Below are 13,846 nucleotides of genomic sequence, written 5' to 3' on the forward strand. Positions count from 1 at the left end.
CCTGGGTTACTGGGCATGTGCAGTACATCTGTAGGCCGAGCTAGTATCGCGTGATTAGTATTAGGCAAAAGCCACTATGAAGTTAATTTTATCACTGCTTCTTCAATATCTGATCCACCACAATTCTTACCTATATGATAATGCTTACTAAAAGCTCAGGGAAGAAACCATCAAAAAGAGTTTAATAAGTGTCTGCTCCCCATATCATGCTGGGATAACAGATAAAGGGGAGGCGAAGCCCACATGTTTTACCCGCAAAGGAAACTGCAGTTGTTTTTAGGTGGATACCTTTTTTCTTTGTTATCCAATCAAGTGTCACTGTTATGCCCTTTGCTGTGGGGCAGAAGAAACTAAACCCCTCTATGGAATGCATAGAAATAGCACCTCTGCAGAAGTCACCCCAGACATTAGTCATCAGGACTGCAGCGTTACAGATTGGCAGCCTCATTTACTAAATAAAAAAAAAAAAAAGATCAAAAACAACTTACCTGTGTCTGTTGGGGTTCTGGACGCAATACAGCAGAAAAGCACTACAACACATAACGGCCTAATACTCAAATGCCCGCTTAATACACAATTTCTATATGTTCAGGCCGATAATAACCATTGCAGGCTGTGCCATCAAAGCCAAAAAAAAAAAAAAAAAAGTTTAAAACATAACATGACGCCCATCCCTGCCACCCCCTTAGTTTTTATGGCAATAGTCATAGAAAAGCAAGTTGACAACTTCAACAGAATGACTTCATTCTCTCCTTTACAGGATTTTAAAATGTTTTTTAAATGTGACAACCCAATGCAGACAATTGTAGCAGTGGCCTATGGGGCAGTAATATTTATGCATCCAAACTTCTAATAGGGTTTGCCTAGCCACAGAAAAACACTATCCTACCAATAAGGAATGTTCCTGGACAGTACCTATTTGCAATGGAGTTGGATAACTGCGCATGTGTATGGAGTACAGATTGGTCATCACACGATAGACATGAGGAAGAACATCCAAAACAATATTCCAGCTCTACTAACTGTTTGACAAACAACCTCTCTAATCTTACATTTTCCATTATTTCCCATGACTCAAAATCAGTCTCCAAATATTTGGTTTCCATTGAGATCATGTGACAGGGTGACAACACATATGTAAGAGAACCAGGCGTTGTCACTAGCTAACAGTGGTGGAATATTGGCAGGACTTTAAATTAAAAAGGACTATAAATGCTTACATCTTTTTGTTTAGTTCCATGTAGTTCACCATCAAACACTTAACTAAAAGAAAATTAAGTCTAATACAGCCATGTTTAACGTGTTTATTTCTTTATTTTTTCTCTCAAGCACTGTTTTTTTTCTGTATTTTTTCCCCAACAGGATAAAGATGTTAAACATAAAAAAAAAACTCTCTATACAGCCCATAAGATGGAGAATAACCATCATTACAATGCCTGGGAAAGGTTAAAGAAGGGAAGGGGATAAACAAAGAAGCTAATAAAAGTTATTTACAAAATACAACTTTTGTGTTTCATTATTTTTTTTCTTTTTTGTTTTTTTACAATGCTCTAAAAGATCTCAAAATGTTCAACAACTTCTTGCCGAAGAACTGAAGCAATTATTAATGCTTAGAAATGGACAAGGTTTAAAACAATATCAACAAATGTTTTCTGTGCCGAGGACTGTCTGTGTCTGCACAGCATTAAAAAAAGAATTATATATATTAAAGAAATAAAAAACGGACAAGAAAAACAATATATACAACTTAAAGGGGAAATTAACAGGTTAGAATTTAACCCTTTGCATGGAAGGACAGACTTACAAGTTAGTTATTTGACAAGGAAGGCTCGAGGGCGTATTTTGGTAGCTGTGAATGAACTCCAAGACTGCCAAGGGAACAGAACCAACAGCAAATTTAGAACATACAAACTGACAAATTTTTTAAAAGGTACGGTAAATAGAAAATGACGTTTTTACTATCCCTATTGTCAGAACACACAATACTCCCGCCATCTAGCCAGATTGAGATATGTACCAGCACCGGGTTTACCATGCACAGATGGACATAAGCGGCCAGACAATTTAGTACTGCTGAAGATTGGGGAAGTTTAAAGTGTTCGGCATCAAAACTGGACATTGCCTAACAAGCTGGGCAACCTAAGACCAGCATGAGAATGAAGAGCTTACCCACCAATAGACTGAAGCAGCTGATTGCAAAAAATTGTCAAGACAAGTAGGCCACAGGCTGCAAAACAAACCTGAGCATTGCTTGTGCAACTGGTTCGCTAACAGCACTTCCCAAATGAGGAGGTAACATGCCATACCCAGAAGTACTAGGTGTTGCCAGGTACTAGAAGCAAAAAAAAATGTATATGTAATCTGGGGATTGAAAGATTAAACAAATGCTTTTTTTAATGCCAACATTCCAGGCAAATTATATAAATGAAAGTGTAAGCTTCACACCCTGCGGTAGGTATATCTAATTGGTGGTTTCCCTTTAGGCAACATTCGGCATAAATATTTAGCGGCCACTACACCAAAGCTACAATTATTTTTCCTGTGCTTGTGTGGAAACGATTTTGGTTAGATTCATGCATAGATCTGTAAATGTTTAAGGAGATTATTACAATAGGATTTTTAAATGGATAATGGCGGTATAATTGGGGAGCAAAAATGAATCCAGAGATCAGATTTTCTGTTTGCAATCCCAAGAACACACCAAAGTTTCCTATTCCCAACATGACAGTCTAAATAGAAGAAAAGGGTGCAAAGCAAAGTGAAAAATATAAAACCTCTGTTCTTGTAAGGGTATGGAGATTTATAACATTTTCCCTTTCAGATAGTACAGTAAAGAGATGCTGTCAGGTCCATGTAATGTTCCCACATGACAATCTTGAAGGCGATAGAAGAGAAATCATACTCACAAGCCCAGAAGCTCATGGCATTTAGATGTCTGCATCTCCTGCTGCAAGTTGTGGTTGCTTCCACCAATTCACAAGTCACTGCAGTGCTGTATTGGCTTAGGAGGTGGGGGGTGAAACCCCAACACATGGCGGAAGACAAACGCCCAACACTCCCAATAGTTGTGATGCCGATAGAATGACGGTGGAGGACCATGGCTTTTGGAGAGGAGAGTATAACACCTCTTCTATTACAGGGAGCTGACTGAGTAATAAAGGGAATCTCTGTCAACACCATTTTAAATACTAGTTGTCTGGCTTCAATAAGTCCCCGGCCAGAACCCTGACACATCTGTATTCTGGTTAATAAACACTGGCCGATGGTGAGCCAGGCAGCCAGCATTTGAGACCAGTAATGGCAGCCTGGACAATTTTTCTTTTTTTTCCCCCTTTAAAATGAGCCAAATTACCAGTTACAATTATTGTCCCCACAGGAAGCATTAACACACAGTTGTTGAACCCGGTCTTAAGTGAGTATCTAGAATTAAGAGAAGACAAGTTGCAAGATGGATATGCAACAACATTTTTTAATACAGGCAGGCAGTTATGTAGCAAGTATGTACTTTGATATCACCAAATTAAAAAAAAAAAAAGGAACGTGTCTAAATGGAAATAACACAATGATTCAAAACCAAATTGGAAACAATGTTTTTTCTTCTGTAAAGATGCTGTAGCCTACAAAGATTATAGAAGTATTAAAGCCCAAGAATAATTGCTTGCTGCAGTCAACCAGGTTTTATAACGCTGACCTCACATGCAATGAGAATGTTACATGGTGGAAATGTAAGGAGAAGGGGGACTGTTAATGGAGGTGAAAATCTGAAATAAAGCCTTAAAAAGTGAATGTAAAACCCAATCTTTAGTATGTTTGGCACACTTTCTTACTGTATACATGCAGCTATGTGAATCTGTGGCCTAATTTTCCATTGAATATCTTGCTCATAGCAGCACTTCCTGTTACAGGTGAACAATGCAAAGCTACCATCTTCAGATTAGCAGCTGGGTTGTAAGGCTGCCATTAGGGATTTGAGCAGTCATTCATATTGACACAAGTCTCCTGCAGATTTTACAGGCCAGGTAAAGCAGCGCATACAGGACACTGCTGCTAACTGCAAAGCAGTGGCTAAGGAGGTGTCAGCCTGCAGCATAAGTCTTGTTATGGCAGGATCGTCAGGTAAGAAGCAAAATTTGCTTATACAAGCAGTGAGTGAATAAATCGAGTCCTTTTGCCAAACAAACTAAAACATTTTGGGTTTCTACAGGCAACCACTGAAGAGAAAAGAATAGAGACTTTGTTGCAGACTTGTGGCAGGCTCCAGTACTGTCCTCGTCATCCTGACTTCATTAACCAACTCACCGGCACAGAACAAGTGTAGAGGCAGAGTTCCAGGCAGACATGTTTGTTCCAGTTCAGGCAGGATCATGATGACGGCCCTGGAACCTGCACTTTAAAAACAAGTCAGCTCTGACAACTATCCTACCTTCTGATCCTCACCGGTTTAATATAAAGGAGTTTAATCATTCAGAAAAATTATCATGTAACTTTGTGTATGGTCAGCTTTAGGCACTAAAACTATAACCAAATCATTTGGTTAAAATTTATTTGAAATGGGCATTTTACAGATTCTGCTCATTTTCTATACCCTGTTACCACATCATAGTTAAATAGTAGCCTTTGATTATTCTTAAAATAATCGGCATTTGGCATGTCAAACAAGATTATCATGAGACTAAAAAACAGAGAGCTGATAAGTGCTCATTTGGAACACCATAATGCTACAACAGAAAATGAAAAACTTTCTAGAAATTTATTATTTTTTTTTATAAACTTTCTTAACTATGATAATGACAATGAAATGTTGCCTGTTCAAATGATCAGTACAGGCCCCAACATACCCACTTGGCATCTGAACCAAGCCCTATATCATCTTGGAAATAAGTGCTTTCAGTTACTAGAACATAGAGGAACCTCGTGGGTGGGGTTTTAGGATGTCATAGCCCTTCCCCTAGTCTGATACCTCAGCTGCAGCCAGGCTTGAGGGGCTAGAAGGAACAAACTGTTACAAGCACACTGTTTAGGCGTTAGGAAAAATGGGGAGCCACAAACTGCAGCAACTGCACCTCCGACTCCTGAGCTGCACACAGAAAGAGCCGGAGGGACGGCAGCGAGTTAAGTACACGGTGTCACACGTACAACATAGCTTGATTAAAAGGAAAAGAAGGAAAAAAAGGAACAAAAACAAGAAACAAAGATAACAAGGATAAGGTAACAGATCTCTAAAGTTCTTAAATTCACTAAAAACTGTGAAACTGGCGCTCTGCTCCGGGGATAAAGTTTGAATATCAAACAGAGGATTCTTCTGAAGCCAAATTGTCTTGTCGGATTTATATATATTTATATAGATTTTTTTTTTTCTTTGCAAGTTTTTCACCCGCCACTGTTCTTTATCTGTGAAGGGGCCGCGGTCTGGAGGAAGGGCAGGGCGGTGAGGAAGGGGATCCCTCTGTGTCTTTGGCAGTTCGGGAGCTGCAGGAAGATCTGCGTGAGGGTCGTGGCCCTCCCCAATCAGGAGGTTCGCTGGTTCCCGCAACTTCTAGTTTTGGGTTATAGGGAAGGGGAAAGTGTCGCCTCTCCCAGGGCTGTACAGTCTGAAAAAGATGAAAAGGGGAGAAAAGCTTAATACAGATGAAAACCAAAATAATCACATCCCATTTTTCCTGTTATAATATAAATGACATTTTCCCTATAATATTGCTACTTTTTAGGAATTGGTCATTTATCTGTTAGTACTAGCACACTATCAACAAACTTCCACCTGCTTGGTAAATGAACAGTGTCCTCAATGCAAGTCCTAAACACCATCAATAAAGTAAATGGATGGATGGATTGGCGTAGGGCCAATGTGGTTCCTATCTTCAAAAAGGGAGCAGTCATTACCAGGTAACTAGAGACCCGTTAGTTTTAGGCCCATAGTTGGAAAGGTCCCAGAGGGTTGGATAAAGAATCACAGAGAGGAGTTTCTGCCAGAAAATATTAATATAAGTGATAGTCAGCATGGCTTCAAGAAATACCAAAGTTGTCAAACAAATGTACTCCCTTTTTATGGGATAGTAAGTAAACAGGTAGACAGTGGAGTAGCAGTTGATATAGTGTACATTGACTATCTACAAGCAGACCTGGATGTACTGTTTGATTGGGCAGCCAAGTGGCAAATGACATTTAATATAGATAAATGTAAAAGTTATGCACGTGGGGCAAACAACATGCATGCTTCATATTGTCTAGGGGGAATACATTTGGGGGAGTAAGGAACAGAAAAGGATCTGGGGGTTCTGGTAGATCATGGACTTCATAACAAAGCATTGGTCAGACCACATCTGGAATATGCAGTCCAGTTTTGGGCCCCAATTCACAAAAAGGACATTGTGGAATTGGAGAGAGTGCAGGGAAGGGCAACTAAACTAATAAAAGGAATGGAGGAGCTCAGCTATGAGGAGAGATTGGCTGAACTGAATCTATTCTCCCTTGAGAAGAGACGTATAAGGGTGGATATGATCACCCTGTATAAATATATAAATAGGCCATATAGAGAACTCTCTTCCCCATTATTCACTTTGAGATCATTACAAAGGACAAGAGGGCACTCTTTGTGTCTGAAGGAAAAGAAGTTTATTCCCTGGATAAGGAAGGGATTCTTCACTGTAAGGTCTGTGATAATGTGGAATCGGCTCCCTCAGGAAGTAGTTTCAGCAAGTTCTATAGATTGCTTTAAGAAAAAGCTGGATGATTTCTAGAAGCACAGAATATAACTGGGGATTAAGGCTTTAAAGTAAAAATAACAAAGACTGTTGATCCAGGGAACATCTGATTGCCTCATGGAATCAGGAAGGCATTTTTTCCCCTGTTGAAGCAAATTGTACCAGGGTTTTTTTTTTTGCCTTCTTCTGGACCAACTATGACTTGTCCCTAGTGGTTGAACTTGACGGTCTTTTTTCAACCTAACCTACTATGTAACTATGAAACTAAACAAAGACAAGTTTCCAATGTTGCCAGCAGATGGCGCTGTCTGTTACACCGCCACATTATGGAGCAGCAAGTTTATGAATGGCTTCACACATCATCTACTACTCCATGTTCTAAGAAAATAACAAATTAGCAAGTCTACGGCTACATGGGTGAATTATGACTTGCAAATAACATTAAATTATCCAAATGCCAAGCTCAACTGACCCACCCTGATTTGCATAGTGTACTTTGCCCTTCAAAATGTTCGTAAAACCAAAGTAACAAAATATAATACACTGCAGCTTACCAGTTCCTAGACATGGAGGCTGCATTTGTTTTCTTTCCTTTATTTTTACCTGGTTATCCTGTTAGTGACACACTTCCTGTCCTAGGGGTGACGAGGCTCGCTCATGCTATGAGAAGAGCGTTGTCACCATAGAAGGGAACCCTGACTACAAGACATTGTATTTCTAGCAGGATAAACAGGTATTTACCCATTATTAAAACATTTATACCACCATACTGGGTTCCTTCGCAATGTTTACAGTTCAGAAGAAACAAAAAAAAACGTTGATTGTTATTGTTTACATACTCCAACTAGAAAGCAAAACAAATGTGTAAAATTAGGAAGCAGACATTCAGTGAAACCTGTGACTAATAATTCACCAACTCAGCTGCAAAACACATAGAAATACCATTCACCAATGACATCACTTACCGTCTCTTCATAACCTGAGTCTGACACGGAGCTCTGTGTCTCCTCAGAGATCAGACGCGGAGTGTCCCTTGAAGTGGGTGTGGGAGGAGCAGACAAGACGTCGGGGCTGAGTGGAGAAAAGTCGGGCACGGCTTGCCAACTACTGGTATCAGGAGAGGGTGGCTGTGTGCCTATTAGAGGCTGAGGGGTCATAGAGCCTTCAGATGTCCGATGAGTCCTGAAAGGCACAAGAATGAACATTAAATCTTCATTCAGAGCTTGTCATAATCAGCAGTAAGAATTGGTGTACATCCCACACACGCAGCACGGGTTACTTCTCATTACCTGCTGCCCCGACGCTGAGGTGGGAGGCTGGTGCTGATCCACCTCGCTCGCTCCAACTCTTCACACTTTGCATGCAAAGCTGCATAGGCTGAATCAGAGAGACCCTCCAACTGAAACAAATAACAAAACAGGTATAAGACACATTAAAAAATACAACACACATTAAAGTTTGGTGAATTTCAGAAAGAAGATGTAATTAGGCTTTAAAAAACACAAGATTAACCCCAAGTGGTTTTAAGCAGTACCCAAGCTGCTTGGGTCTAAAGTCCTTTCTCTTTTTTGTTTTGGCAACTTGTAAGCATAAACAAATATGAATAGGTGATAAATGTATCAGACTTTACTCACCTCCTCTATGTCCTCTTCTGAATTTGGAGTCAGGGGAGTGATTTTAACAACACGCCAGCTGCAAAAGAAGAAAAGAAAATGATTTGTTTTGGAGTTGTTTATACTTCAAATTCTGTTTTGTGATACCCAGCCTTGTGTTCCTTGTATTTGGAAGTGTTTGCAGTTACAAGCTGCCTCAAAACAGTGAAGTAAATAAAACACAGAGACAAAACATAAGACTTTAAAAATGACCAGCAATTTTAGTGGGTCTGTCAAATATAAAACCAAGCATAACAGGAGTCAATCACTGCAGGGGGACACTTAAAAAGAAAGTTTCCCTACTTTTACTGTGTCCTGACTTTTAAAAGGCAGCAGGTAGTAACCCGATATCTTCCAGTGCTCCTGCCCAGCTCATGTCGGACTTTAGAATTATTATAGCTTGTGGAAAGTGAACATAGGCAGCCATCAATAGGAACATTGATAAGTAACATCAATACCAAGTTCAGCAGCATCATCCCAAACAAAATCCTACCATCTGCTGTCTGGAGGTTGGTGGATGGATATCTCCCCAGAACAGAATAGAACTGAAGGGTCTCTATTCCAAGACTTGTTTTGGTTTTACATTTTCCCGGACTTCACCATAGTCATTGGGATTACCTATGTACCTATTTCCTACAAATAGTGAGAAAGCTAATCACCCCAACAGTGACACAATTGTTCTAATCCTCCCTTACTCTTTCAAAAAGTATGGACACCCACCACAACACCACGCTATTGAAAGCAAAACTATGCAGGTTTTAAGTGGAGCTCCCTTGTGCTGCCATTTCTATGCAGTGTGTGTAGTTCCTGGTTTGAGGCAGCCCTGTGCAAAGCTGAGCAAGCTAATGGGCAAAGATCTCTCCCTTCATTGTAAATGGCATACCTTCTGCCAAAAAAAAAAAAAATACAAAATACTGTAAGTGCCTCAAGCAGGACATTACCTGGGAGTGAGGATCTCCTTGTACTGCAGTCTCTCCACCCTTGTGGTGGCAGCCACTGACATAGGTATCACAATATTATCAATGTCATAAGATGTCTCCATCCGCCTCTTCCTGGCAGCCTGTCAAATATTAGAAAGCAAACACATGAGTTTCTTCAGAAGGATGTGTTTGAATTAAGAATAAATATGTGATCACATTAGAACCTTAATCCCCAAAAAACAGATCCCTGCAGGCTAAATTACCCGCTATTGTTAAACTGTTTAGTACTTTAACAGTGAGGGTTCCCAGTTTCAACTTCATAACAAAGCTATCATCTAGCATTTTTGTTTGTAGCAACAAACTAACTCCATACCGCAGCTGCAGCGCTGAGTGCCGAAGAATCAGATGGTGTGGAAAGCTGACGTGAGACAGGTGTGTGAGATGGAGAAGGGACGTTATCTGCTGCAGGACTCTGTCCTGTTGGGTCCACCTCGTGTCGTCCTGGTAAAAAGAGAGAGAGAGAAAAATACCTTTTATGTTAATCACACACCTTCCTTTAAAAAAAAGGGGAATACTTTCTGCAGATGGCTCCCTTACCATCTCTGTCTATCGGGCTGAAATGACGCTTCTTCTGATGGGATACGGGGAGAGTGAGCGAGCGCTCGGGTTTCAGAGCTTGCGATCTCTCACACTTTAAGGTGCGTTGCAGGGGGTCCAAGTGCTGCTTCGAAGAATGTTCAGGAAAAGGCCTGTGAAGGGTTAGTTCTGCAAAGAGTGGACCAGAGAAAAGTCAAACACTTTAAAACTGCAGGTTAAAATTAGTTAGGCTGCACAGCCCAGAAGTCATAGATTTTTCATACCACCATTAGTACATCATTATTTCCTACATTTGTACAGTATAAATAGCAGAACCACCAATGAAAAATACAGTCCTGATCTGGTTTCTGCTTTCTAATTTGATTGACAGCTGCATTTAGTAAAATCAGAGGCTGATAAAAGCCAAAAAACAGGGAGGATTCAGGGTTTTTTTTTTCTCTACTTACTATGAGTATGTAAAACGCCAGGTGTGCGGTCTGTACGGGGGAGCTCGGAGGTGGAGAAGACTGAATTTGAAGGACGCTGCTTTAGTTTCTTGCTGGATTTCAATCTCTCCATCTTGTTGTGGGAACGGAGAAGAGCTTGGAGCCGCAGACCAGCCGGAATGTCTAGGACAGAGACATACAAGATAAAGAATCACCTGGTACTCAAAATGACCCTCACCGGGGTGACTGAATAGTATGTACATCCTTTAAAAGGAAACCTGTCACAAAAAGTAAATGCATGTTTCAAAAGCCTCTAATGAAAGGCGCTGCTCTTAAATAAAGGCTGCATAATGAAAGTAAAGCTAATTCAGTGCAAATGAAGCCGCTGCTTTACATCTAAAGATGTGGTTTGTGAGTTCAGCAACAGCATCTTCAACAGCAAGTCACCTTAGTTTTGAAAGGTACCTATAAAATGCTGGTCAATAAATAGGCATCAAACAAACAGGAAACCAGAAGCTCAATGTAACTTACCAGCTGGGAAGGAGAGAACTGGGTGAATGGCTGGATCCATGAGCGTCAAACGTTCAGACAATGGATCGCTGTATGGGAACTGGGTAGACAACCCTGGGAAGGTGGCACACATTACACATGATGAAGAGACCTCACAGGGCCGTGGGACACTACTCTGGACCTGGGTGCGAGTAAACATAGAACACGTTATAATGGAATAAAATAGGAGAAAAAAATTAAAAAGACAGAACATAACCAGTCAATTTGGGACCTTTGATTCCAAGGAAGCAGCATCCTCTTACTAAATTTACTCTTCTCATTCTTTCATCAATGTGTATATCAGGCAACTGAAAAACTGCATTAGCCCAATAACTACGTTAGAGACAAATGACTTGGCACAGCAACAGGTATAAGTGTCAGTAATTGGCATTTTCCTGTTTCATATGCAATTCCTTTAGCTACATTGATAACAAAAAGCTTTTGCTGTCATGGAGACAAATAAAGGTATCTTCTCTGTCCAAGTCTTTATTCAGAAGAAAAAAAAAAAAAAGAAATGAGCCATTGTGTTGAACAAAAGTGTAATTTGCATGGGTAAAGAATGATCTGGATTTACTAAATGTGACATTCTAAAACTCACAATTACAACATTACCTAACCCTACTAGGATCTGAAGACTTTTCACAACCACCTAGACTACACAATATCTTCCAAATTGACTTACGATATACTAAAACCATTCCTATAGCCAAACATTTCACTTAATTCTGAAATGCTAGATATCATATCACTGGGTAATGAAGCCCGATTCCATAATGTAACCCTATCACAAGAAGCAAAGCATGACATGGGCACAGGCATGCTTTGAGGCTTGTACTAGGGATTACAATGTTATTTGTTGACAGGCTTGCCAACAATTACCTTTATAAAAGTATTTTTTTAAGATTTGGAGGCTGAGCATGTAATTTGAAAGAACACACAAGGTTGAATAGCAATATGAATAGTGAATCAGTTGTTGACAATCCTGAATTTGGTTAAAGGTCACTAGAGAAACATGCTCAATAAAAAAAAAGCTCACCTGTCACATCCTCACCCATAGGTCACAAATACCAGGTATTCTTTTTATTACTTTTAGTGAATATATTGCTTTTTCTGCAATGACAAAGTTCAGGCCAACCCTAAGCCTTCTATAGACCAGACTTACAAACAAATAAGCTCCTAAATCTAAACTACTGTGAATGCCTTGTGTCTGGAGAACCTAATTTGCCGAACCAAGATTGCTATGAAGGAATAATTCAATAAAAGAAAAACACTGAATAAATGCAACAAAGCCACCATACTGGACCTCATGAACATTTAACCCTTAGAATGCAGCTCCTCTTACCTTTCGGTGGAGAGGAAGGATCCGCTCAGGCCTCACCACCCTCCTTCTCTTGCAGTGGAGGACAGGCCTTGTTCTTGCACACACGCAGCTGCTGTCCAATACAGAAGGGGTGGACTTGGAGGACGCCTGCTCTTCAATGTCCGAGCTAGAACGTTGAGGGAGCCTGGTGAGGGAATAAAGATAATGACATTTCAATATGGCACAGACAGAAAATTGCATAGGGAACTTATTTGACACAGTTAGTAAAGTTAAACCCATTGGAAGGGCAGCTATAGCCATAATTGCTATTTCAGTATGAAGTGTTTACAGACAAGCTGAAGACCATCCAGGCTACATATCTCTAAAGTTAACGCTAGACTAACACAACGCTTCTTTCCAAAGGACTTTAATTTTAACAATTAGAATAAATGAGAATTAAAAAAAAAAGATGGCTTTCATTGCTAGGCCTTGTAGTAGTGGGCAGAAGCAATACCATTTATTCTTGGTGAACCACAGATCGGTTTGGTCTCAAAGGGGTCAACCCATTGTTTCCTGACAAAAACTATCATGCACATTTGGGATTTCCCTTGACCATTTGGTGAAAGTTTATACAAGGCTGAACTGCACACATTATAATTTGCATATAAAAGTCAGTAATAAAATAAATATATTTTATACTCAACTTCATACCTTCCAGCTAAGGTTAAAATAGAACTATGTTGATCCTGCCAACTGATTTTTTTTTTTTTTTTGCAGTGGAAAGCAAGTAAACATGCAATGAATAAAACATGGCTCTAGGTTATTTCCTTTGAAATGTCTGCATTTAAAAGCTATGGGGACTATGAAAGGAGAAAAAAAATACAGGGCAAGGCATAAAGAAAACAAAGTAAAAGACAGTTTAAAAGGTGAGATTTTTGCACATTAAACTTAAATGCACTGAAATGGTCTTGCAAAGGGCGACCCCTTGTAACAAATTCGCTGTCATTATAAGTAGGCACTGCTCTCCCTGATAAACCTATTGATATTATATAGATAATATCCCAAACCTTCAATCTGGACTGGACCAATCTAGGAACTACAGAATGGAACTATGGGCACAGATCTGTCAATGCAATATTAAGACCCATGGGATAGGACCAGCCGACAAGATCCTAAATAAAATATAAAAGGGTGACCCTTAATTAGATCACCCTCCTTCAGTAGCTCCCTTCCCCACCAATAAAAAATACAAAGTTCAAGTGAAAAATAAGAGCATGCAAGTTATTCCTTTTTGCCCCATTGGTTATTTGTGAACGTATAACAGCTGGTTTACTGTGCAGATACAGCCTAATTAATATCAGAGCCGTGATCAGGGAATATACATGTATAAAACACTATTGGAAGGTCCAAATCATATACAAGAGATACAATCAAATGATAGAAACTCAAAAGTCACATTATTTGATTTTCAGAACTTAAAAGGAAACTAAAGATGGCTTCCATTTACAAAAAACATACAGAAGAGTGCATCAAGAAAGTCAGAAAACTCTTAACCATTTGGCCAGATGTAGATCGGTTTTTAAAGACAACAAAAGTGAGTATTTCTGGATTGGCCAACTCCACCTAAAGCAGATTACCTGGCAGTTATCGCCAGCAGCCTAGAAAGGAAGATTTAAAGCTAGGTACACACGTGCAATAATTG

The 13,846-nt window shown here is 39.8% G+C and overlaps 1 protein-coding gene across 1 annotated transcript in view; it reads right to left on the reverse strand.

Moving 5' to 3' along the window:
- Positions 1 to 1,290: 1,290 nt before the first annotated feature.
- The window catches only part of KANSL1 (KAT8 regulatory NSL complex subunit 1), a 50,862-nt gene continuing 38,306 nt past the window's right edge, over positions 1,291 to 13,846 (reverse strand). Inside the window, exons 5-14 of the mRNA XM_072413667.1 lie at positions 12,187 to 12,482; positions 10,827 to 10,986; positions 10,317 to 10,478; positions 9,871 to 10,038; positions 9,647 to 9,774; positions 9,295 to 9,413; positions 8,336 to 8,393; positions 7,991 to 8,100; positions 7,667 to 7,883; positions 1,291 to 5,591 (exon numbers count right to left, since the gene is read on the reverse strand). Of these exons, the coding sequence (XP_072269768.1) occupies positions 5,388 to 5,591; positions 7,667 to 7,883; positions 7,991 to 8,100; positions 8,336 to 8,393; positions 9,295 to 9,413; positions 9,647 to 9,774; positions 9,871 to 10,038; positions 10,317 to 10,478; positions 10,827 to 10,986; positions 12,187 to 12,482 (1,622 nt within the window). The 3' untranslated portion in view covers positions 1,291 to 5,387. The remainder of the gene's footprint in view (positions 5,592 to 7,666; positions 7,884 to 7,990; positions 8,101 to 8,335; positions 8,394 to 9,294; positions 9,414 to 9,646; positions 9,775 to 9,870; positions 10,039 to 10,316; positions 10,479 to 10,826; positions 10,987 to 12,186; positions 12,483 to 13,846) is intronic.

The sequence above is a fragment of the Pyxicephalus adspersus genome, chromosome 6 (genome assembly GCF_032062135.1).
Source record: "Pyxicephalus adspersus chromosome 6, UCB_Pads_2.0, whole genome shotgun sequence".
Classification (NCBI taxonomy): domain Eukaryota; kingdom Metazoa; phylum Chordata; class Amphibia; order Anura; family Pyxicephalidae; genus Pyxicephalus; species Pyxicephalus adspersus.